This window comes from Oncorhynchus kisutch, linkage group LG15 (assembly GCF_002021735.2).
Source record: "Oncorhynchus kisutch isolate 150728-3 linkage group LG15, Okis_V2, whole genome shotgun sequence".
Lineage (NCBI taxonomy): Eukaryota > Metazoa > Chordata > Actinopteri > Salmoniformes > Salmonidae > Oncorhynchus > Oncorhynchus kisutch.
The window spans coordinates 36,130,629-36,153,524 of NC_034188.2; the positions used below are offsets into that span (position 1 = coordinate 36,130,629).

Sequence of the window (22,896 nt, forward strand, 5' to 3'; positions counted from 1 at the left end):
TAGTGAGAGTGTTGTTATTATGTATTTACATGTAGGTTATTGATTGAGAGGTGGTGTGTTTATTCCTTACACTTTTAGGCAACCATTTATTTCTCTGTTAAAACAAGATGTTTTGGGGCTGTCTCTCAGCTAAGGAGTTATGAACTGGTTAAATCTCGCTCTCATCTTGTCACTGTAACCGTGTTTATGTTGGTCTTCATGCGTACAAGTGTTCCTTCCTCGCCATTCAAATGACTTCCCCCATCCACTCACAAGCCACCTACATCACTGTGCCACACATGATTTCGTTTTCAATAAGACACTGGAGACATAATCAATGTATCTGATGGTTAGGATGTGCAAAAAAATAGGATTTTACTGTAGACTAGGCCTATATAGACGGAATGAGGCAGTTTATGCGTTTCCATTAGCAAATATGTAGAGGAAGCCTACAGATGGAAGTGGTCTTCAAAACATGTTCATTTTTCTTCTTCTTCTTGGATTGGAAGTATCAACATTCCTCTCTACTTAAAAAAAAAATGGATCTGCTATGTGGAAAATGCAAATAGACTAAGATCAAAATTGCAACTCCTTGCTTTCACTAGATAGTGCCATTTTTCTTTCAGAAATAGGGTATTTCTCCTCCTATGTGTTTTGCTCTTGGAGTGGTTACAGCTGGTTACAGCTGGTTTACAACTGATGTAATCTTTCTTAGAGCTCTAAAGAATGAACTAAATGCCATGCAGTGTATACAATAACCCGGTATTATTATGGATGACACCGAATTATGCCATTGGATGAAGATTACGGTAATGTTCATTTTAAATGTAGAAGCAAATATTCCTCAACTTTAGCCGACTAATTACATGTGTTCATTGAAAAATTGTTACATCTGTTTAAAACATTGAGTGGATACAAAATAACTATCTTTAGGACCCGTTATTTTCCCGTCTTTAACCATGTAGTTTAGCGTGTGTGTGTGTGTGTGTGTGTGTGTATGTGTGTGTGAGAGAGAGAGAGAGAGTGATATTGTCGCGGCTCGGAGCGTGTGTTCTTCCCTTTCACCAGCTAAACTGAAATGGAAACAGAATGGGAAAATGTTAGACGCTGAACGTCAGTGACATCAAGGAAAGGATAAAGACATTAAGTGCATAATTGGCCACAACTGTAATTATTGGTGCTTTGAATGTATAAGGCTCGCTCTTGTTATACTCGTGCGCGCTTATTCCATCTTGACAGTACACCGTAGTGGTTCCACTGGGTTCAACTTTCACATCTGGCTCAATTTCTGTGCTGATAATTGCTTCAATTAGGCTACACCCTGCATTCCAGGTGAGTCTCCTCGCTGATGAAAAGTCGTTTTGTGGTGAGAATGATTTGATACAGTTCCTGTCTGTCTCCGCCGACAAGTAGGCAGGAGTAGCCTAGCCTAGATATCATGTAGAGTTTATCTCAGTGGGGATATCCCTCAAGCATTTCTGCACAGAAGCAAGGGATTTCAGATCTGTGGTTGAACTCGTCCACTGCGCTTTTGAACTCGTTCACCACTCCACGCTAAATGTTCTGTTAGGCAGTGGAAATTAATGATCATTCAACACAGGCATGTTATGTGTCAATCAATACTAATTGCAGTCCCCCTAGAAAACATTCTGTAAATATTAATGTCATGTACGTTTTTCCTCTGCGGGTCCAAATGATGTATTCCCAGTAACACTGTAGGCCTTTCTGGGTATATATTCTCCGAGTTCATTCTGTGTAGGCTATTTGAATATATTCCCGTACAAATAGACTTAGAAAAAGAAACGCATAATCGCCAGTTTGATCCATTATGGTTCCATTCATTATTGTCTTCCCTGCTGTGTAGGTGTAGGCTACATGCAGCTATGAGGAATAGAGACTACATTTTTCAATGTCTGTTCATCTGCCTCTCGTTGACGGTCGTCTGGCAAACGAGGTAAGTCGTTACCTTGAATAATAAAAATTAATCAAGTATGTTTTGTCACATTACAAAGTAAAACTGAACGTATAGCGTACCACTATATCTAGAGTTTGTAATTGAATTCATATTTTCTCCTAATCGTATTCCTTTAGTTTTGTACACCACAGTGTCGGGATTCTACGTGCTTTGGTAGCCTACCTTATAGGTATCGCCTATGTATTTAGGATAGTGAACATCAGGCTTTTGTCGACTTGGGGGTCTTTTTGAAATCAATGAAGTGGGGAAATTATCGGATTAGGTTCCTATGGGTGGCGATGAAGTACAGACACTATTTTCAGTCAGAAAAAGCTGTGCTCACACCATGATGCCATGGAGAAGTGCTCATATCACTATAGCCACACTCTGTAATATGTTTATCATCAGAGCTTTGGTCACGAATATGCAAATAGCACTTCATTTCAATGCTCAAGGAAAGACATTCCATGTGATCACTCAGTTCTCAATTGTACCGATGTAACTACATACTGGGACACTTTGTAAAGTGGGACCTTGGTATTGTATGACCATTGTACAGCATCAGTAGCCTACAGCCTATACAGTTTCTCTACAAATAAACGTGCTTGTAATCTACACATATTGGGACATGCTCTTCATTTTGTGACAGCATATCGTAGTCACGTAGTGTAATTCTCAAATGGACTAGGACGTCTCATGGTTGCAACATTTTTGACACGTTGCGCTTGACTCGCTGTGTCCACAGCGTTCACGAATGTAGCTTGTAGACTGATATTAGCTCACAAATCAATCAAGAAACCAATGTCAGTCAATTGATTAACCAATACATGATCAATATCAAACATGTGCATTTAATTCAATTACGCCTCTTCTGCTTATTGGATTCATGAAACCGATGACATTTGTGACCCACCACCTCAATTCGGTCTTATGTACAGTAGCAACATTTTAAATTTGTATTTTTACATTGGATAAAATTAGAGACTCAGAACTACAAAAAGGTATATCATACACTACAGTTGAGGAACAATGGAAACTGCTTTGAAAGCTGATAAACTTGTAAACTCACTTTTGACAAAATGTGCCTTGAATGTTTTGGTACATCTAATGGAGAGCTCTTGTTTGTCTACACCTATTCAGCATCATTCACATCCTCTTAAGACTTAGTGAGGCCATGTGCTAAACAGAGTGAGTAAGGTCGTGTATTAAGCAGCCAAAGATCTCAAGGCTACAAAGGGTGAAAGTAGTAGCAAAAAGTAGTTGTAAAATACCCTTTAACTAGTCCTTGGCCTATATCCTTATCTTATTTTAGTGCAGGTCATGTTGTTTTTCACATTAGGGGTTCTGGTAAACACAAAGTATATCAAATAAAATGATGTTTATTTGTCACATGCACATGAAACAGAAGGTGTAAACAGTACAGTGAAATGGTTACGTGCATATTTGCATAGTAGTAATGTAAAAAAAATAGAATGTGTGCAGATAAAAAATATTGTATAATTTCTAGATGATGCTTACCCAGACACACTTGTCTAAATTGATGGGTCATGTGAAATAAACTCTATAACCACCCCCAGCCACATCTAGTTAGACATGTATACATGTTCATGAAATACAATAGATGGCCGTAATCACCCCTGGACACACCTGGCTAATTTGGTGGGTCATCTAATCATCTGGCGAAGTGGAATATTTGTTTTAGACATGTAGCTAGCTAGCTAATCAATTAGCCATAATCCCAACCCATAGCTACAGTACAAACATATTGCCATAGCTAGCCACCATGCATGAAACGCTGTAGTATGAATCTGCAGGTAGCTGAAGTTAACCAACTAGGCTCAATGTTAGCTAGCTAGCTAACATTAGACTATAACTATCAATGCAAATCAATTTCTGAGATACAAATAATATTACTACACTGATCATACACGTAACATTAGCTAGCGAGCCAGCAAGCTAACATTCACTAGCTAGCTAACAGTATGCTTTAACTTGCAATGAAAACAACTTTCAGAAAAAAGGTGAAACTTGTAATGTCTGAAAATGTAGCTAGACTTACCTGTACACATGTATGAATGCTTGTTTCATTGTGTCAAGTTACTCCGGTTCACACCGAGTGCAGAAAGTCATAACTTTTCCCCACTGATCTTTGTCAATACTGCCAGGAAAATTTAGGGTAGCAATGTTGTTGAGAGCAGTAGCAACACTTTTGCAGCTTTCCATGGTTAACGTTATATCTTTAAAAAAAAAAAGCCTTTGTAGCGAGGATTATCTACACACACTGAGCAGCTCATGTTATAAACAGAAGCCAGCTACATGGCAGACCAATCCAAACTCATCTCTGGGCATGTCCAGCCCATCCATTATCTCAGCCAATCATGGCTAGCGGGAAGGTTCCTGACATGTTTACGTGGCTAAACCAACTAGGCTTGTAATTTTAAATTTTTATTCATATTTACAGATGGTGTACAAGTTTGTTATTAAACGTATATGAAAGCTCACATGTTCCAGAGGACGTTTAAAAAAATAAATAATAATAATCGAAGTGCATTTTTTTGGCAAAGTATTACCTATAAAAGCCTCTCTTGTAAATTACTGATGTGCATCATATGCCTGGCTTCCAGAAATGGGTCACATTTTTATATTCAATTGTGTTTTTGCTCCAAGATCAGATGGCACACAAATGTTTAGCATTGAAATGGGTCATCTGGGAGAATGCTTGGGAAAGGGGGAGATGTGTGTGTGTGTGTGTTCTATTACCTCTTTTTTATCTTCCCTCTTTCATTCCCTCTGGAATAACTGTGCAAAGGTCTTGTCAATCTGACACTCTTGTCTGTCTCCAAGGCCAGTCATTGCTGATCCTACAACAGATGCCTTCAAGAACAACATCACTCTCTTCACACGGATCCTCGACAGACTTCTAGATGGCTATGATAATCGCCTTCGACCCGGCCTTGGGGGTAAGGAATCTCTCTTGGCTTGATTTTCCATGACAAAACAAGCTTAGGCCTGTATTCATAAAGGGTCTCAGAGTATGAGTGCTGATCTAGGATCAGTTTTATATTTGACATAATAATGAACAGATTATATGGACAGGGGTGACCTGATCCTAGATCAGCACTCCTCCTCAGAAACTGAATACTATTCCAGTTTGTGGACAAACATTTTAGAAACACATGGTATAAATTCACATCACAGATTGTGATGACTTTAACTTTGTTGGCTTCATTTGATTAATTTTCCTGTCAGGTTTAGTGAATCTTAGTGGAAGTATTCCTCACAGTATTTCATATTCCTCACAGTCAGCATGCAGAACAAATACTGCCAGCGATGCTTCTGCTTGTGTCTTGTAATGTGAAAGATAGTGCAACCATAAATCGTGTAGAGTGCAGCTTAAATTTGTGTGGAGCAGCGAAACGCAGTTCAGGCAATATTTTCTCATGACATTTAATGGTGCTGCACATGAAACCACATGAACATATCGGTCATCAGTGAGCTTGTTATTCCAAATCCTCAGTATAAAGCTGTGTCCCAAATGGCATCCTATTCTCTGCACAGTGCACTACTTTTGACCAGAGCCCTATAGGCCCTGGTCAAAAGTAGTGCACAATAAATTGAATAGGGTGTCATTTGGGACGCAGTCCTGTTTGGTAAAGGTAGTGTTGTCTAGTCAGCAGGAGACAACGTTTCAATAGCTCTTCCCCAGAGGCAACAGCATGTGAATACTGTAATTGTTGCAGTACACGATAACACTATTACATGGTAGTTCAGCTACAGACCACTACTACCACCACACAGAGAAAAGGTTCCCTTAGCACTTTATTAGGAAACTGCCCTGTTATATTACAGCTGCTCTCAATCCACAGTGTCAAGATATTGGCTGGCGCCTTATCAAGTGGGCTATTTGCTGCACTAGCACATAGTCCACCTGGGAAAACAAGTGACGCTCTGTGGTGTGGCACGATGGTCTATTTAGGAACCTTCGGTAGACACGAAGACACGCTTTATATGTTCCTTATCCTACAAACCTGTATTGGTAGGCATCCAAAGCTCCGGAATACAGAATCAAACCCTCAATCTTTGACGTCAGCACCATGCTCAAACCCATTAAGACATTCTGTATTTATCTACACACCCAGCAACCATCAACTAAAATCTGTAAATGTGACAACAGATCATAAACTATATTTTAGTACTAGGTGTAGATCAAGGATATTATCCAATAAACTAAATGGGAATCACTGGGGCACTTTATGGGGTGGAAATGGGGTGGAAATTGTATTGCACAGAATGACAAGTAGTTTTGCGTTGGTGTAGCAAGCCACATTTATAAATGGGTGGTACAGTAAACCTACACAGAATGTGCTATCGTCAAATATACTTTGTTTGACCATTAGCTGTAATAACAATTAAAAGCTGATGAGAATTGAGGAGAGTATTTTGATTTATGATATATAATCTGCTCTTGGGTCCTTAACAGATACATTTCTGTCTGCCTGAGTTGGACATCCAGTCTGTACAGTATAGCATTTTCATTATGTGTTTGTCAATTCTGTTCTCCTGCGCAAACAGGGCAAATCACCTGCCCGTCGTTTTGGCCCATTATGTCGTAACCCTTGATTTATAGTTGTATCTGTTGGAATAACCTTGGTTGCTTTCAATCCTCCTCCTCCTCAGTAAACTTTGACCTGTGCACTTAGACATTGGACCCAACCCAGCACACAGCCATCATCAATATCAGACGTCATCGTCTGCTGTGGCCTGGACTGGGATGTGTGGTTCACACAGGTTCTCGTTATTCTCTCGATCTCGTTAGCTTTCACTGCAATTTTAGCAATGATATCTGAATGGCGATTGTAGTTTCTTTAGACAATCGAAAATAGACAACTTAACATTTCACAGACATGGATCCACTAAACTAGACATGACATCGGCTGGGACATAATGCCCAACATAAATCAAAAAAGATGAATAAAAGACACAAAACACCAACTCTGACGTACATGAATTTCAACAAGCATTTATGACATACTTGTTTGATTGAGTAATGCATTTAGAACACTCAGACTCACCAGACGTTTGAAGGCTCTCTCTTTAGAGGCACGACAACGTGTAATGTCCACATTTCGACATTGCTAATGTCAACTGAGAAACCAGTAACCTGCTGCCATGCTCCTGAATACTTGCGGTGATACTGCTACATCCCATGTTTTGTACAATTTGTGCATGAAATTACAAATGGCTCATGTTTCATCGCTTATCTATCCATAGTAACTAAATTGGTTGAACATGCTGCTCCTTTCGTCTTTGATAACCATTTGAGGCGTATTTGTCACAGTTTAGTGCCAAAATCTCACTCTGCCAATCTGAGATCTGTAGGGGGAAGGCGTTCTGACAGGGAAGCGTTATGCGATTGAACACCGGCCCTCAGGCATCATCATGGATATTGTTTGATGTACAGTGTCAGACATCTCATTGCTGACCCCCACCACCACTGGTTCTTTCCATGTGCCTGCAAAGAACTCCGGATAGGGCTAATGGCTAGCTAGACACTGGAGTCATCTTTCACCGCCTTGACACTTTACCCTGTGTGTGCATGCGTACGTGTGGGTCAATGTGTGTGCGCGCTTGCACGCGTCTGAGTATGTGCGCGTGTGTTCTAGCCTTTAACAAGCTCATAAAGGATAAACACTTGGTCAGCATAAACCTCCGCCTAATGATTAGGTTGCCCTCTAGAGGAAAGTATAGATTGAGCTGAAGGTGAATGTGTGCCTAGGTCTAGCCGACTAAACTCAACACCACGATTTACGATATAGCTGATTGGCGACTAGTGTGGGTGGACTTGAGCTCCGGCGTCTCATAAAATGACTGATTTCAGCACTCAAGAATAGCCCGCAATTACATTGAACAACATGTGTAATTATGGGCTATTCTGTTGGCGCTGATGTGTATTTTATGTGACATCGGAGCTCCAGTTTGCCCACGCTAGTCGCCGCTCAACTCCATTGTACATTCCTGGAGTATAGTTTAATTGGCTAGTCTAGGTCCAGTAACAGAAGGTATTACTGACATAATGGTGTGATGATGATAAACAGCACAGCACAGCACATGAATCAATGATGGAGGATGATGGGATGGATTAGTAACATCTGACCTGGAGAAAGAAAATCTTTTTTTTCTTTTTTCGATCAAATGTGATATTTAGAAGCACTGAGAAGAAGTGGTATGATAGTGTCGAATAGTCCTCGCTTGAAGTGTAGTGTCTTTGTGAGATCGTACTACTACGATTCATACAATTATTTGTCTAAGCGTCTTCACTGTGTGGCTATGAAAGCATCTCCTTCCATCATGAGAAGATGCCTCTTCCTCCCTCCACCATCCACCCACCACTCCACCTCTCCCTCCATTGCTCCATCCATCCCGTCTCATTTCCAGGTGGCCCCAGAGCCCGGGCCTCCCAAAGAATCTGTTGAGATTCAGGGGGCCATCAGCTCAAAACTAGCATCTGCCATATGGGTGATAGTCTTTGTTTTTGTCTTGGGGAAGGGTTGCCTGGATGGCAGTATGGTATAGAAGCACTGACATACTTTCTCTATGGAAAAAAACAAAAACAATTCTCCATGCCTAGAGGTACTGAATCATCCGCAGACTTCTGCAACCCAAAATTATGGCTTATGAAGAAAGTACTATTTGATGCCTATGCTGCATTTGTTTTGCCATCTGTTCGACAAATGTTAGATGCCAGAGACGCATTTGACTTCCGATGAATAACAGAATATTTTTTGTGTTGCATATTAATAGTGTCGGTCTTCACTTTTGTTTTTAGAAAGTGCATTGCATTTTCCCCCTAGAGTTTCCCCCAAGAGTTCTCTTTGCTTTGTGTCCAGGTTTGTCTTTAAAATGTACCATAACCCCTAGCCAAAACAACTCCATTCCCAATCGTTAAAACAGAAACTGCATTGCGTGTTTTGTTGTCGTCTTTATTTGAGAACTACACAACCCAGCAGCAGAAGCGGCAGAATAACCTGCAAACCTGCACCTTTAATCCTCTGTGTTTCCAGTCTGATTGTTTAACCAGGCGTAGCTGCTGACTGGTCCATACGAGGGTCAGAAACGCACACAACCCCGACACCTCACATGTGCACCTAGGGAAACTCTTGATTTCCTGACGCTCCTAACTAATATGCGTTTGCCTCCTTTTCAGTACAGTATTGAGAGACCATTCATGTCATTTATAGCAGTTACGGTATATTAGCTATTGGAGGATATGAAAGTTTGCCTGGCAGGCAGGTCATATCCATGCTTCCTTGTAAAGGTTGTTGTGCGTCATATAAAAAAGGGGAGACCAGGTGTGATTGTCACCCCTCTTATCTGTGCTGTATTTCTTAACCTCTCTGTCTCACACAGCCCTGTTCCACGTTAATTGAAGGAACCGTATCTCACTTTGTATATACGTTTTTTGTATTGAACTATAAATATTGCACTCATATGTTCAGTTTGCTTGTTTACTAAAGTTTAGTTAGACATTTGATAGCTCGGTCGAAAGTCTAAACGCATATAAATGACAAGCTAAGGGAACTTGACTAGACCACTCGCTTTGTTCCGTCTGAGCTGAAGAAGTGAACCTACATTACTTGATACTATAAATAAAGTGGCCTCACATCCTCAGGCTTCAAATGCACTCTGGTTTCTTTTCTAAATAATAAAACGAGCGATTTATCCCCAAGAGCCACTTCTTTGTACTAAGTATGCATCATTTGTACGTAACTCAGTACATTTTTTTCTGGATTCTTTTCTAAATAATAAATAAGTGATTTGTCCTCAAGGGCCTCCGCTCCTTTGTATGAAGTATGCATTATTTGTACGTAACAGTATATATTTTTTTCATGATTTGGTTCACTTTTCCATTGAAAATGAATAGGCTGCTATTTTTTTTTTTATGATTTAGTTCTATGGTGTTATTGACTGTAGGCTTGACCATAGAAACATGTATTATAGGATCTCTATCCACAGGTTAAAACATGGTATTATTGTATTGTAAAGGTCTCACATTAAAACAGTGCATTAGAATGGGCTACATCAGGGTCACTGTCAGTGGAGTCATATTTCAGATTTCTACATATCTAGTGTATATATTCATCTAGTGTGAGTCTGCACACAGCAAGGTGTTTTCATCCACACATATGCATTCGAAAAGTATTCAGACCCTTTGACTTTTTCCACATTTTGTTACAATACAGCTGTATTCTAAACTTGATTACATAAAAAATAAACTCCTCAGCAATTTACACACAATAAATACCCCATAATGACAAAGTGAAAACAGTTTTTTTGAATCTTTGCAAATTTATAAAAAATGTAAAACAGATATACCTTATTTACATAAGTATTCAGACCTTTTCCTATGAGACTCGAAATGGATCTCAGGTGCATCATTTTTTCATTGATCATCCTTGAGATGTTTCTACAACTTGATTGTAGACCAACAGGCACGCCTGTCCATATAAGGTCCCACAGTTGACAGTGCATGTCAGAGCAAAAACCAGGCCGTGAGGTCGAATTAATTGTCCGTAGAGCTCCGAGACAGGATTGTGTAGAGGCACAGATCTGTGGAAGGGTACCAGAACATTTCTGCAGCATTTAAGGTCCAAGAACACAGTGGCCTCCATCATTCTTAAATGGAAGAAGTTTGGAACCACCAAGACACTTCCTAGAGCTGACCAGCCAGCTAGCCAAACTGAGCAATCGAGGGAGAAGGGCCTTGGTCAGGGAGGTGACCAAGAACCCATGGTCACTCTGATAGAGATCTAGAGTTCCTGTGTGAAGATGGGAGAACCTTCCAGAAGGACAACCATCTCTGCAGAACTCCACCAATCATGCCTTTGTGGTCGAGTGGCCAGACCGAAGCCACTCCTCATTAAAAGGCACATGACAGCCTGCTTGGAGTTTACCAAAAGGCACCTAAAGACTCTCAGGCCATGAGAAACAGGATTCTCTTGTCTGATGAAACCAATATTGAACTCTTTGGCCTGAATGCCAAGCGTCACGTCTGGAGGAAACCTGGCACCCGAGTGGCATAAGGCACTGCATCTCTGTTTATTTATTTTATTTTACCTTTATTTAACCAGGTAGGCAAGTTGAGAACAAGTTCTCATTTACAATTGCGACCTGGCCAAGATAAAGCAAAGCAGTTCGACAGTTACAACGACACAGAGTTACACATGGAGTAAAACAAACATACAGTCAATAATACAGTATAAACAAGTCTATATACAATGTGAGCAAATGAGGTGAGAAGGGAGGTAAAGGCAAAAAAGGATGGTCAGTTTTACAAGGTTATGTTTGGCAGGATGAGTGAAGGATGCTTTGTTGCAAAATAGGAAGCCAATTCTAGATTTAACTTTGGATTGGAGATGTTTGATATGGGTCTGGAAGGAGAGTTTACAGTCTAACCAGACACCTAAGTATTTGTAGTTGTCCACGTATTCTAAGTCAGAGCCGTCCAGAGTAGTGATGTTGGACAGGCGGGTAGGTGCAGGTAGCGATCGTTGAAGAGCATGCATTTAGTTTCACTTGTATTTAAGAGCAATTGGAGGCCACGGAAGGAGAGTTGTATGGCATTGAAGCTTGCCTGGAGGGTTGTTAACACAGTGTCCAAAGAAGGGCCGGAAGTATACAGAATGGTGTCGTCTGCGTAGAGGTGGATCAGAGACTCACCAGCAGCAAGAGCGACCTCATTGATGTATACAGAGAAGAGAGTCGGTCCAAGAATTGAACCCTGTGGCACCCCCATAGAGACTGCCAGAGGTCCGGACAGCAGACCCTCCGATTTGACACACTGAACTCTATCAGAGAAGTAGTTGGTGAACCAGGCGAGGCAATTATTTGAGAAACCAAGGCTGTCGAGTCTGCCGATGAGGATGTGGTGATTGACAGAGTCGAAAGCCTTGGCCAGATCAATGAATACGGCTGCACAGTAATGTTTCTTATCGATGGCGGTTAAGATATCATTTAGGACCTTGAGCGTGGCTGAGGTGCACCCATGACCAGCTCTGAAACCAGATTGCATAGCAGAGAAGGTATGGTGAGATTCAAAATGGTCGGTAATCTGTTTGTTGACTTGGCTTTCGAAGACCTTAGAAAGGCACGGTAGAATAGACATAGGTCTGTAGCAGTTTGGGTCAAGAGTGTCCCCCCCTTTGAAGAGGGGGATGACCGCAGCTGCTTTCCAATCTTTGGGAATCTCAGACGACACGAAAGAGAGGTTGAACAGGCTAGTAATAGGGGTGGCAACAATTTCGGCAGATAATTTTAGAAAGAAAGGGTCCAGATTGTCTAGCCCGGCTGATTTGTAGGGGTCCAGATTTTGCAGCTCTTTCAGAACATCAGCTGAATGGATTTGGGAGAAGGAGAAATGGGGAAGGCTTGGGCGAGTTGCTGTTGGGGGTGCAGTGCTGTTGACCGGGGTAGGAGTAGCCAGGTGGAAAGCATGGCCAGCCATAGAAAAATGCTTATTGAAATTCTCAATTATGGTGGATTTATCAGTGGTGACAGTGTTTCCTATCTTCAGTGCAGTGGGCAGCTGGGAGGAGGTGTTCTTATTCTCCATGGACTTTACAGTGTCCCAGAACTTTTTTGAGTTAGTGTTGCAGGAAGCAAATTTCTGCTTGAAAAAGCTAGCCTTGGCTTTTCTAACTGCCTGTGTATAATGGTTTCTAGCTTCCCTGAACAGCTGCATATCACGGGGGCTGTTCGATGCTAATGCAGAATGCCATAGGATGTTTTTGTGTTGGTTAAGGGCAGTCAGGCATCCTCTACTGATGGGATGAGATCAATATCCTTCCAGGATACCCCGGCCAGGTCGATTAGAAAGGCCTGCTCGCAGAAGTGTTTCAGGGAGCGTTTTACAGTGATGAGTGGAGGTCGTTTGACCGCTGACCCATTACGGATGCAGGCAATGAGGCAGTGATCGCTGAGATCTTGGTTGAAGACAGCAGAGGTGTATTTAGAGGGGAAGTTGGTTAGGATGATATCTATGAGGGTGCCCGTTTTTAAGGCTTTGGGGAGGTACCTGGTAGGTTCATTGATAATTTGTGTGAGATTGAGGGCATCGAGTTTAGGATTGTAGGATGGCTGGGGTGTTAAGCATGTTCCAGTTTAGGTCGCCTAACAGCAAGAACTCTGAAGATAGATGGGGGGCAATCAGTTCACATATGGTGTCCAGAGCACAGCTGGGGGCAGAGGGTGGTCTATAGCAGGCGGCAATGGTGAGAGACTTGTTTTTAGAGAGGTGGATTTTTAAAAGTAGAAGTTCAAATTGTTTGGGTACAGACCTGGATAGTAGGACAGAACTCTGCAGGCTATCTTTGCAGTAGATTGCAACACCGCCCCCTTTGGCAGTTCTATCTTGTCTGAAAATGTTGTAGTTTGGAATTAAAATTTCGGAATTTTTGGTGGTCTTCCTAAGCCAGGATTCAGACACAGCTAGAACATCCGGGGTGGCAGAGTGTGCTAAAGCAGTGAATAGAACAAACTTAGGGAGGAGGCTTCTAATGTTAACATGCATGAAACCAAGGCTATTACGGTTACAGAAGTCGTCAAAAGAGAGCGCCTGGGGAATAGGAGTGGAGCTAGGCACTGCAGGGCCTGGATTCACCTCTACATCGCCAGAGGAACATAGGAGGAGTAGAATAAGGGTACGGCTAAAAGCTATGAGAATTGGTCGTCTAGAACATAGAGTAAAAGGAGGTTTCTGGGGGCGATAAAATAGCATCAAGGTATAATGTACAGACAAAGGTATGGTAGTATGTGAATACAGTGGAGGTAAACCTAGGTATTGAGTGATGAAGAGAGAGATATTGTCTCTAGAAACATAATTGAAACCAGGAAATGTCATTGCATGTGTGGGTGGTGGAACTAATAGGTTGGATAAGGTATAGTGAGCAGGACTAGAGGCTCTACAGGGAAATAAGCCCATAAACACTAACCAGAACAGCAATGGACAAGACATATTGACATTAAGGAGAGGCATGCTTAGTCGAGTGATCAAAAGGGTCCAGTGAGTGGAGAGGTTGGTTGGGGGTCACGGCGATTTAGACAGCTAGCCAGGCCATCGGTAGCAAGCTAGCATAGGATGGAGGTCTGTTGTTAGCCACCTCTTGCGTTCCGTCAGTAGATTAGTGGGGTTCCGTGTGGTAGAGGGGATTAATCCAATTCACACAACAACAACAAAAATAAAAACAATAGATATAGTTGTAGAGGCCCAAGAAGAAAACATAATAATAATAAAAATAAATAAATTGTCCGATTGTCTATTCAGATAGCAGCCGGTAAGACAGCTAACGGTTAGCAGGCAGCAGATGGGCGTTCAGGTAACGTCGCGACGGAGGAGCCAGCCGGATAACTCCTTCGGGGTAGATAACGTCGGCAGACCAGTTGTGAAGGCCCGGTGGGGCTCCGCATAGGCAGTAAAACGGGTCCGGATAGGTGACTGCAGCCCAGGAGTGATTGATGGAACTCAGGAGTGATTGACGGAGCTGGCTAGCTCCGGAATAATTGATGTTTGCTCCGGAATCGACGAAGGCCGATAGTCACACGGATAGCAGCTAGCTAGCTGTGAGATCCGGGTATGAATGTCCAGAGAGCAGTCGAAATCCAGGGACATGGAGAGAAAAATTGGTCCGGTATGATCCGTTCCGAGCCGCGCTGCGCCGTACAGAACTGGCGATAGATTTTCGAGCTAAAGGATAGCTGATGACCACAAACCGTGGTTAGCTGAATACTAACGATTTGCCAGTAAAGAAGCTAACTAGCTTCTGAACTAGCTTCTGGATTAGCTTCTGGCTAGTTTCAGGCTAGCTTCTTGGAGTTTCTGGCTAGCTCCTTGGAGGATTACAGATTTGAGGTAAATAATACTTCCAAAGTTGTGGCAAAATGGCATAAGGACAACCAAGTCAAGGTATTGGAGTGGCCATCACAAAGCCCTGACCTCAATCCCATAGAAAATGTGTGGTCAGAACTGAAAAAGAGAGTGCGAGCAAGGAAGCCTACAAACCTGACTCAGTTACACCAGCTCTGTCAGGAGGAATGGGCCAAAAGTCACCCAACTTATTGTGGAAAGCTTGTGGAAGGCTACCCGAAAGGTTTGACCCAAGTTAAACAATTTAAAGGCAATGCTACCAAATACTAATTGAGTGTATGTAAACTTCTGACCCACTGGGAATGTGATGAAATAAATAAAAGCTGAAATAAATCACTCTACTATTATTCTAACATTTAAAATTATTCTATTAAAGTGGTGATCCTAACTGACCTAAGACAGGGTATTTTTCTAAGATTAAATGTCAGGGATTCTGAAAAACTGAGTTTAAATGTACTTGGCTAAGGTGTATGTAAACTTCAGACTTCTACTGTATACAGTACATGGATGATTTATAAAGCCAGGCACATTTAACCGTTAGACTATTGATTATAGACCTAGTGAAGTTGGAGTTTCTCTCTCTTCTCACTTTTCTTAGACAATTAAGGCAAGTTCTGTTTTCTCGTCTCCTGACTCCGCTGCTGCCTCAGCCGCATTGTTCTCAACACCAATAAGCTGGTTAACTTTGCCATTATGCACATAGCAACATGGTCTATTAAAAGGTGCCAATTCAACAGCGCACTGATGTGTTTCAGAACCGCGGACTACGACCACTATCCAACACGGGAGAAAGCGCATTTGTTATAAAGTTATGTTATTTTTTATTTGTGTTGCACAATTGTTCTTACATAATATAACCATATGCAATTTCAGTTGTACATGTCTTCGAGTGATGGACTGTGCCATCCCCACGGCCTCCACAATGGATCAGTCCTCTCAGACAGGTGCGAATCAGACAGCTGTCTAGTACACCATGATTATTATATATTGTTTTTGATACTGCTCAACTAAAGAAATCTCGGTTGACCAACAGCCTATTGAGCAAACAATTTTGGTGGAATGGAGTTTTGGCTTTCCATGTTGATAGACCAAAAAAAAGAGTTTCCAACCTCTCTGCCAATAACAGCTCATTTCACATTTTCCCATTCCCACTTAGACAGTCGTAGCTAAACTATGCCTGGAGAAATTGCTCTTTGCTAAGCAATTGTTGTTTCTTTTTGACCATTTTAGTTGAAAACTATCATGGTAAGTTCCTTCATTGTTACCCAGATATAATTTGATATTGAGATCAAAATAGCTGCATTGGACCTTTAAACACCTATTTTATAGTGCAATCCAGTGTATGTATTGCTAAATGTATTGCACACATTACCCAACGAGCCGTCTGTTCCTCTCGATATGTACTAGTTCATAAATAATAAGCATATCCATTACACGTCTGTGTGTCATTTGTCAGCAAACGCAGTGAACAGAGCGCGGTGAGCGCACTGGGCCAGCTCTCGCTCGCCGAGTCGCCTTGCATGAGAGCACTTTATTTTAGGCTAATGAGAACCTCTTTAGAATACACATGAGTTCGTGTCTGTGTGAGCTACTATGTGTGAGTTGCTGTGTGTGCACAGCAGAGGATACTTGTAAAGCCTGAAAGCTTTTTTAAGAAATTACCCAAGCGTATAAGAGATTAACTTAATGAAAGAGATGCCCAGGAGAGAAACCAAAATGTGTGTGCTGTTGTTTTCTCTAGCACTGAACAGAGGTAGGCCAGACAGGATGGTGTCGTTAGGAGTAAAAATTGAAGTGTTGTTTTACTGCAACGCAGGGTAGTGCCACTCAAAATAAGAGCCTCAGTAATTCATACTGAAGTGTCTAGTAATAGATCTGTTTATTCATGTTCAGCGAGGAAGAAATGGTCTCATGATCCGCCTTCGTTTGTTCTATTTTAATCCTCCTTGTTATTATGTTTTTCAGATCGTGTAACAGAGGTGAATACCAATGTCTACGTCACCAGCTTTGGCCCAGTTTCAGATACAGACATGGTGAGACCACATTCTAATCTTACAAGTACCCTCTTACCACACTGAGCCAAACTGGGCTGAGCCAAGCCAAGCTGTACTGGGCTGAGCTGGTTACACATTCACCATAGTTGCTGTAACTGTGCTGGAATGGGCATTGTGAATGGAAAAATATGCAGGCCAGCACAGTACAGTTTTGGTCTACCCTATAGTGTGAAGCATGCATGTAGGGAAATGAGTTTAACCTGACCACATCAAATGTACCACTATGCAGAAATAACTGCAATTTATTACCATGACAACACAATTATGTTAAACAAGATATGACGGGAAAGGACCAAATTGGTTCTTATAAATGGTTTCTGTGGTGTTTTACTATAATATTATACTGTTGTAAGAATGGTTTGGGGTAAACACTTACGTTTTTTTTTATTGTAAAACACCACTGAAACACAACAGAGATCTTAATTACTACACAAGAACGTAGAAAAACCCAATTCTGATTTTGCCATTTCAGGTATTTTGATTACTGTTTCATTGCAAAACCACCATTCGGCGACATTTTCCTTTCTGTCGCTTATTTGGACCTCTTAGTCCTGTTCGTATTCATTAGGGCACACCATATCAAAACATTTTGCAACTGAAAATGAAAACAAGCATTTCTCATTGGACAGATTCCGTTTGCCCCTTCCTGTTTCTGTCCGTTTTCTTCAGTTTGGTGCCAAATGAATAGGACCCTGGTGTTTGTGTTTGTTCCAAGCAGCTTTGCCTGGCTCTAGTGGAGCACCAAAGCCCCCCCTAACACTGACGCCTTAAGATTACGGCTCCCCTGATCGTCTTCAAAGGGCCCTGGCTTCAAACATAGCCAAGAGACCCCTCTCTCCCTCGCTCTTCCCCCGGGCAATCCATCCGCTCCTCTCTTTCTCTTCTCTGGCCAGGCATCACACCTTGTTACCTTTCAAAACCTTTCCCCTTCGCTTTCCTCCACAGCAGACTTAAGATCTCTGTAGCCAATGCTCCAGCTTGCGTCCCCTATTCAATTTCACTGTTCAAGGGACATGTTTAAATCAGGTTCTGGAAGAATGAGGGAGAGAGAAAAGGAGTGATAAGGCGCACATGCGTTTTATTCCCATTGTGTTGCTACCTTTGCTACATTGTTCTACCCTTCTTCATCCTGAGTGCTATTTCACTGTCTGGACTCCTTTTGGTACAGCAATATTATATCTCTCACTCTCTCTCTCTCTCTCAGGTTCTCCTTTCATTCTCTTCTTTTGATGTTGTTTTCTTAGTTTCTTTTCAAAGGCAGAATTGTCCCTTCTTTCTTCTTCCCTGGAGCTCATCCCTATACATCGTTTTCCTCTTCACGGCAACACCTTTATCATTCTTACTATAGAGAGAGATGTGTTCTCTTCCCCCCCCACTCGGAGCCGTGCCTATTCCTTCGACAGTTTTGTTTTATGAATTATATATATTTAAAAAAAAATATTTAAAAAAAAAATCGACTCGTTATTCAAGTCACTTCTTCATTTATCTTGGGCTTGTATTCAAGAAAATACACACACCGATTTTTCATTCCACACTCACAGTCCCGTTTTAAAAATGGCAACATCCAGCATGAGCCATACTTTAAATGAATATTATTGTAGGAGCCGTTTTGGCCTGTGTGTTTGTTCTGTTGTCTGTGTGGCCGGGAGTGTAATTGCCTGAATATTACCGTAATAAGATGCACCCAAATTGGCTCCAACAACTACGAATAAGCTGTTATCTATGAAACATTTATGATATTTGAAGAGCAATGCCGAATTCAAACCCTATCACCCCTAAAAACAACATATACATGAGGCATAAGTTCCCATTAAGTATTCACTAGGTGAGTGTGTCCCATGTCGTGGTATGGAGCTTTAACTTAAGATGTGTACGATCGTCTTGATGCAAAGCCATGCCTTAATAAACACCTAGGGAGACTATCAGTATTATAATTTATTAATGTGTGCATGGTTGACGGTAGCTTGTAGACATGATTGATAACGCCACATAGAAATCTTTGGGATTTCCATACCGAGTCCAGTGGACTGCATGAGGTGCAAATCTACTTTGATAAAGCACAGAATATTGTTATATGTTGTTGCCATCAAATGGCTAGTGGGCTGAAGGTAAAATTATGAATTGACCGTTTTCATTGCCCATGTGGTCTCATAAGCTGTGATGTGCTCACACCTAAGGCATGTTTTTCCCATTCCAGCTCATATGATTTTGAACACAGCTAGTAAGCACACCTCTTTCAATACACTTTGCCCTGGAGGCTATAACAAGCCAGGTATCCTTTGGAGAATGACGGGAGAAGCGAGAGAGAGAGAGAGAAGAGAAAGAGAGAAAGAGAGAAAGAGAGAGAGAGAGAGAGAAAGAGAGAAAGAGAGAAAGAGAGAAAGAGAGAAAGAGAGAGAGAAAGAGAGAGAGAGAGAGAGAGAGATTGTTCTACCTCAGCACTGTATCTCATGGCTCCAGGGCTGCTAAATCAAGTAGTGGGGGTTGGATAGGCAGGATAGGTACATGGCACACTAACACCAGAGACCTCACCTTGTATAGGCTGCTCCGCTCTAAAGAATGAAACATAAAACTCCCATTCGGTGTGGATTAATGGCAGGCCCAAGTGTATGCAGGAGGAGCAGTGAGTCAGTAATGGATGTTATAGGGGCTGCATTGTCTGGAGGGGATAAGACAGAGAGAAAGTGTGCCATCCACCTAAGCTTCATCACAGGCTGTTGTCACAGCCTCTCACTAGGTGCCGCTTGTGATTTATCTGTTTACACTTGAATAATTTAAACAGACGCCTTGCTCAAGGGCACATCGACAGATTTTTCACCTCATCGGCTCGGGGATTCGAACCAATGATATTAAGGTTACTGGCCCAGCACTTAACGGCTAGGAAAACTTTCAGGGCAATTGTAATATAGTAGGGACTGACAGCTCAGGAAGGTTCAGAAAGGCAGGTGGTACAACAGAAGATATTGTGTCATTTTTAGGTGAAGGTGCAGGTTTTCATATTCACAGTGCAGAAATCATTTGCAATAAAAAAAATTATATATCTTTTTTTTTTTTTTAAGTGAACTTACGGTTCAAGGTTTTATTGTCTGTAATCGATTGCCGATTGCTGACAACGTTACTTCTGCCCACAGGAATACACGATAGACGTGTTCTTCCGGCAAAGCTGGAAAGACGAGAGGTTGAAATTCGACGGGCCCATGGACATACTGCGGCTGAACAACTTGATGGCCAGTAAAATATGGACTCCGGACACGTTCTTCCATAACGGGAAGAAGTCGGTGGCTCACAACATGACCATGCCCAATAAACTACTGAGGATTCAAGACGATGGCACCCTACTTTACACCATGAGGCAAATACAGCTCAAACCAAACTATTTGAATTTGTGTTAGGAATGATTCATGAAGTTGAATGAAATATTATTACTGTGGCAGGTTTAGCTTGTTCTTTCAATTCATGTGGAACAGAAAAACACAGTCAAAAGTATGACCACCGTACCCAGTCTCTCCCAATGTCACCCTTAACATAAACACATTTTATTTGAATGCATGACACACATTGCATGTAGCACATATCCCCTTGTTTCTCCTCATCGAAACAGTTTCGGTGTACGCCTCCCTTTGCCGCAGTAACCCCCTAAATCAATAATTATGTTATTTATTGCGATATTTGACTCACTCAGTGCCAATGACAGGGGACATTACTTTGACAAGTGAGTCCCTGTAGAATACAGATGAAAGCATTGCCCAGTCAGAGGCTATTTGAATGGAATCACTTAGGAAAAGAGCATTGTCAGGTCCTTTAGGCTGGAATTGATATAGATAGAGAGCATCTCCACTGCACACAGTGCAATATATTTCAGAAATAGCCCACTATAAATCTGGGGGATGCTCATAGTTTGTGTGCCCTATAAGCATTCTCTATCTCTAGAGCTTTGGTTTCCATCAACTCTGGTTTATTACTGATTGCACCTTAGTTTAGATTAAAAGAGGCTCTCGTGCTTGTTTGGTACAACTCCATTGGTTGTTCATTCTGACACTACCAAACACGACATATGTTAGGATGTACAGGATGTAATAGCCGTAACTATTGCATACTGGTTCACATCAACCATATTTGATGGAACAGTGCAGAGAATAACAAAGTGAAAAGGATGTATGCCTGCACAGTTTGGTCGGCACGAGTGTGTGTGTGTGTGTTTTTGGACGTTACAGTGACGCATTGTGCTCCATGTGTGTTGTATCTAGGTTGACGGTTCATGCAGAGTGTCCTATGCATCTGGAAGATTTCCCCATGGACTTCCACTCATGTCCCCTGAAGTTTGGCAGCTGTGAGTAATGCACGATTGACAAGTGTAGAGAGTGCAGAGACACACAGGGTCACTGAGGGCGGCAGGGCATGACTCTCCTGAAAAGAACGTGTAATTTGAAATGCATGCAGGAATCAAATGTGTCTAAGATGGAGTTGCTCAATAGGTAATGTGTCATATGTTGCCAGGGTCTGACTTAATACATCTGTTGAGAGAAAGGGATAACGCCTGTGCTAAGTACCGTAGCACTAAGGATCCAATTGATTGGGAGTCCTACAGAAAGTTAAGAAACACCAGTAAAACTAAAACAAGAAATCCAAAAGCATCCTTCTATGGATAATACAGAGCCTTCCGGAAGTATTCACACCCCTTAACTTTTCCACACTTTGTTGTTGTAAACAGCCTAAATTTAAAATGGATTCAATTTAGATTTTGTATCACTGGCCTACACACAATACCCCAATAAGTGCAAAGTGGAATTGTTTTTTTAAAGAAATGTTTACAAATGAATAAAAAATGAAAAGCTGAAATATCTTGGGTCAATAAGTATTCAACCCCTTTGTTATGGAAAACCTAAATAAGTTCAGGAGTAAACAATTGCTTAAGAAGTTATATAATAAGTTGGACTCATTCTGTGTTCAATAATAGTGTTTGAATGACTACCTCATCTCTGTACTCCACACGTCATTTTTTGTAAGGTCCCTAAGTCGAGCAGTGAATTTCAATGACTCACAAAGAAAGGCACTTATTGGCACTTATTGGTAGATGGTAGAAAACATTGAAAATCCCTTTGAGCATGGTGAAGTTATTCATTACACTTTAGATGGTGTATCAATACACCTAGTCACTACAAAGATACAGGCGTCCTTCCTAACTCAGTTGCTGGAGAGAAATGAAACTGCTCAAGGATTTCACCGTCAATGGTGACATTAAAACAGAGTTTAATGGCTGTGATAGGTGAAAGCCGAGGATGGATCAACAACATTGTAGTTACTTCACAATACTAACCTCAATGACAAAGGGAAAAGAAGGAAGCCAGTACAGTATACAAAAATATTCAAAATGTTTGCAATAAGCCACTAAAGTAAAACTGCAAAAAAATATGATAAGGAAAATAACTTTATGTCCTGAATACAAAACATTATGTTTGGGGCAAACACAACACATCACGGAGTACCACTCCATATTTTTGTGGCTGCATCATGTTAAGTATATGCTTGTCATCGGCAAAGACTAATTTGTTTTTTAGAATAACAACAAATGGAATAGAGCAAAGCACAGGCAAAATCCTAAAGGAAAACCTGGTTCAGTCTACTTTCCAATAGACACTAGGAGACAAATTCACCTTTCAGCAGGACAGTAACTTAAAACACATGGCCAAATATAGACTGGAGTAGCTTACCTGTCACGTATACTCCCTCTCCAGCCTCTTGGTCATCAGGCTGCTGATTATCCCGCACACCTGTCACCCTCGTCAAGCGCCCCAGCGCCTCATGACACTCACCTGGACTCCATCACCTCCTTGATTATCTTCCCTATTGTAAGGTTCTGCTTTTCTTTTCTTAGTCAACCTTGTGATCTTTTTCTTTGTGTTCTTGAAAGTAGCCCTGTCTCTTTGTGTTCTTGAACATAGCCCTGTCTCTTTGTGTTCTGGAATGTAGCCCTGTCATTCATTTTTGTT

At 41.5% G+C, this 22,896-nt stretch overlaps 1 protein-coding gene across 1 annotated transcript in view; it reads left to right on the forward strand.

Moving 5' to 3' along the window:
- Positions 1-968: 968 nt before the first annotated feature.
- LOC109906023 (gamma-aminobutyric acid receptor subunit alpha-2) overlaps positions 969-22,896 on the forward strand; it is a 57,090-nt gene continuing 35,162 nt past the window's right edge. Inside the window, exons 1-6 of the mRNA XM_020503665.2 lie at positions 969-1,311; positions 1,844-1,933; positions 4,778-4,893; positions 16,818-16,885; positions 20,038-20,258; positions 21,154-21,236. Of these exons, the coding sequence (XP_020359254.1) occupies positions 1,863-1,933; positions 4,778-4,893; positions 16,818-16,885; positions 20,038-20,258; positions 21,154-21,236 (559 nt within the window). The 5' untranslated portion in view covers positions 969-1,311; positions 1,844-1,862. The remainder of the gene's footprint in view (positions 1,312-1,843; positions 1,934-4,777; positions 4,894-16,817; positions 16,886-20,037; positions 20,259-21,153; positions 21,237-22,896) is intronic.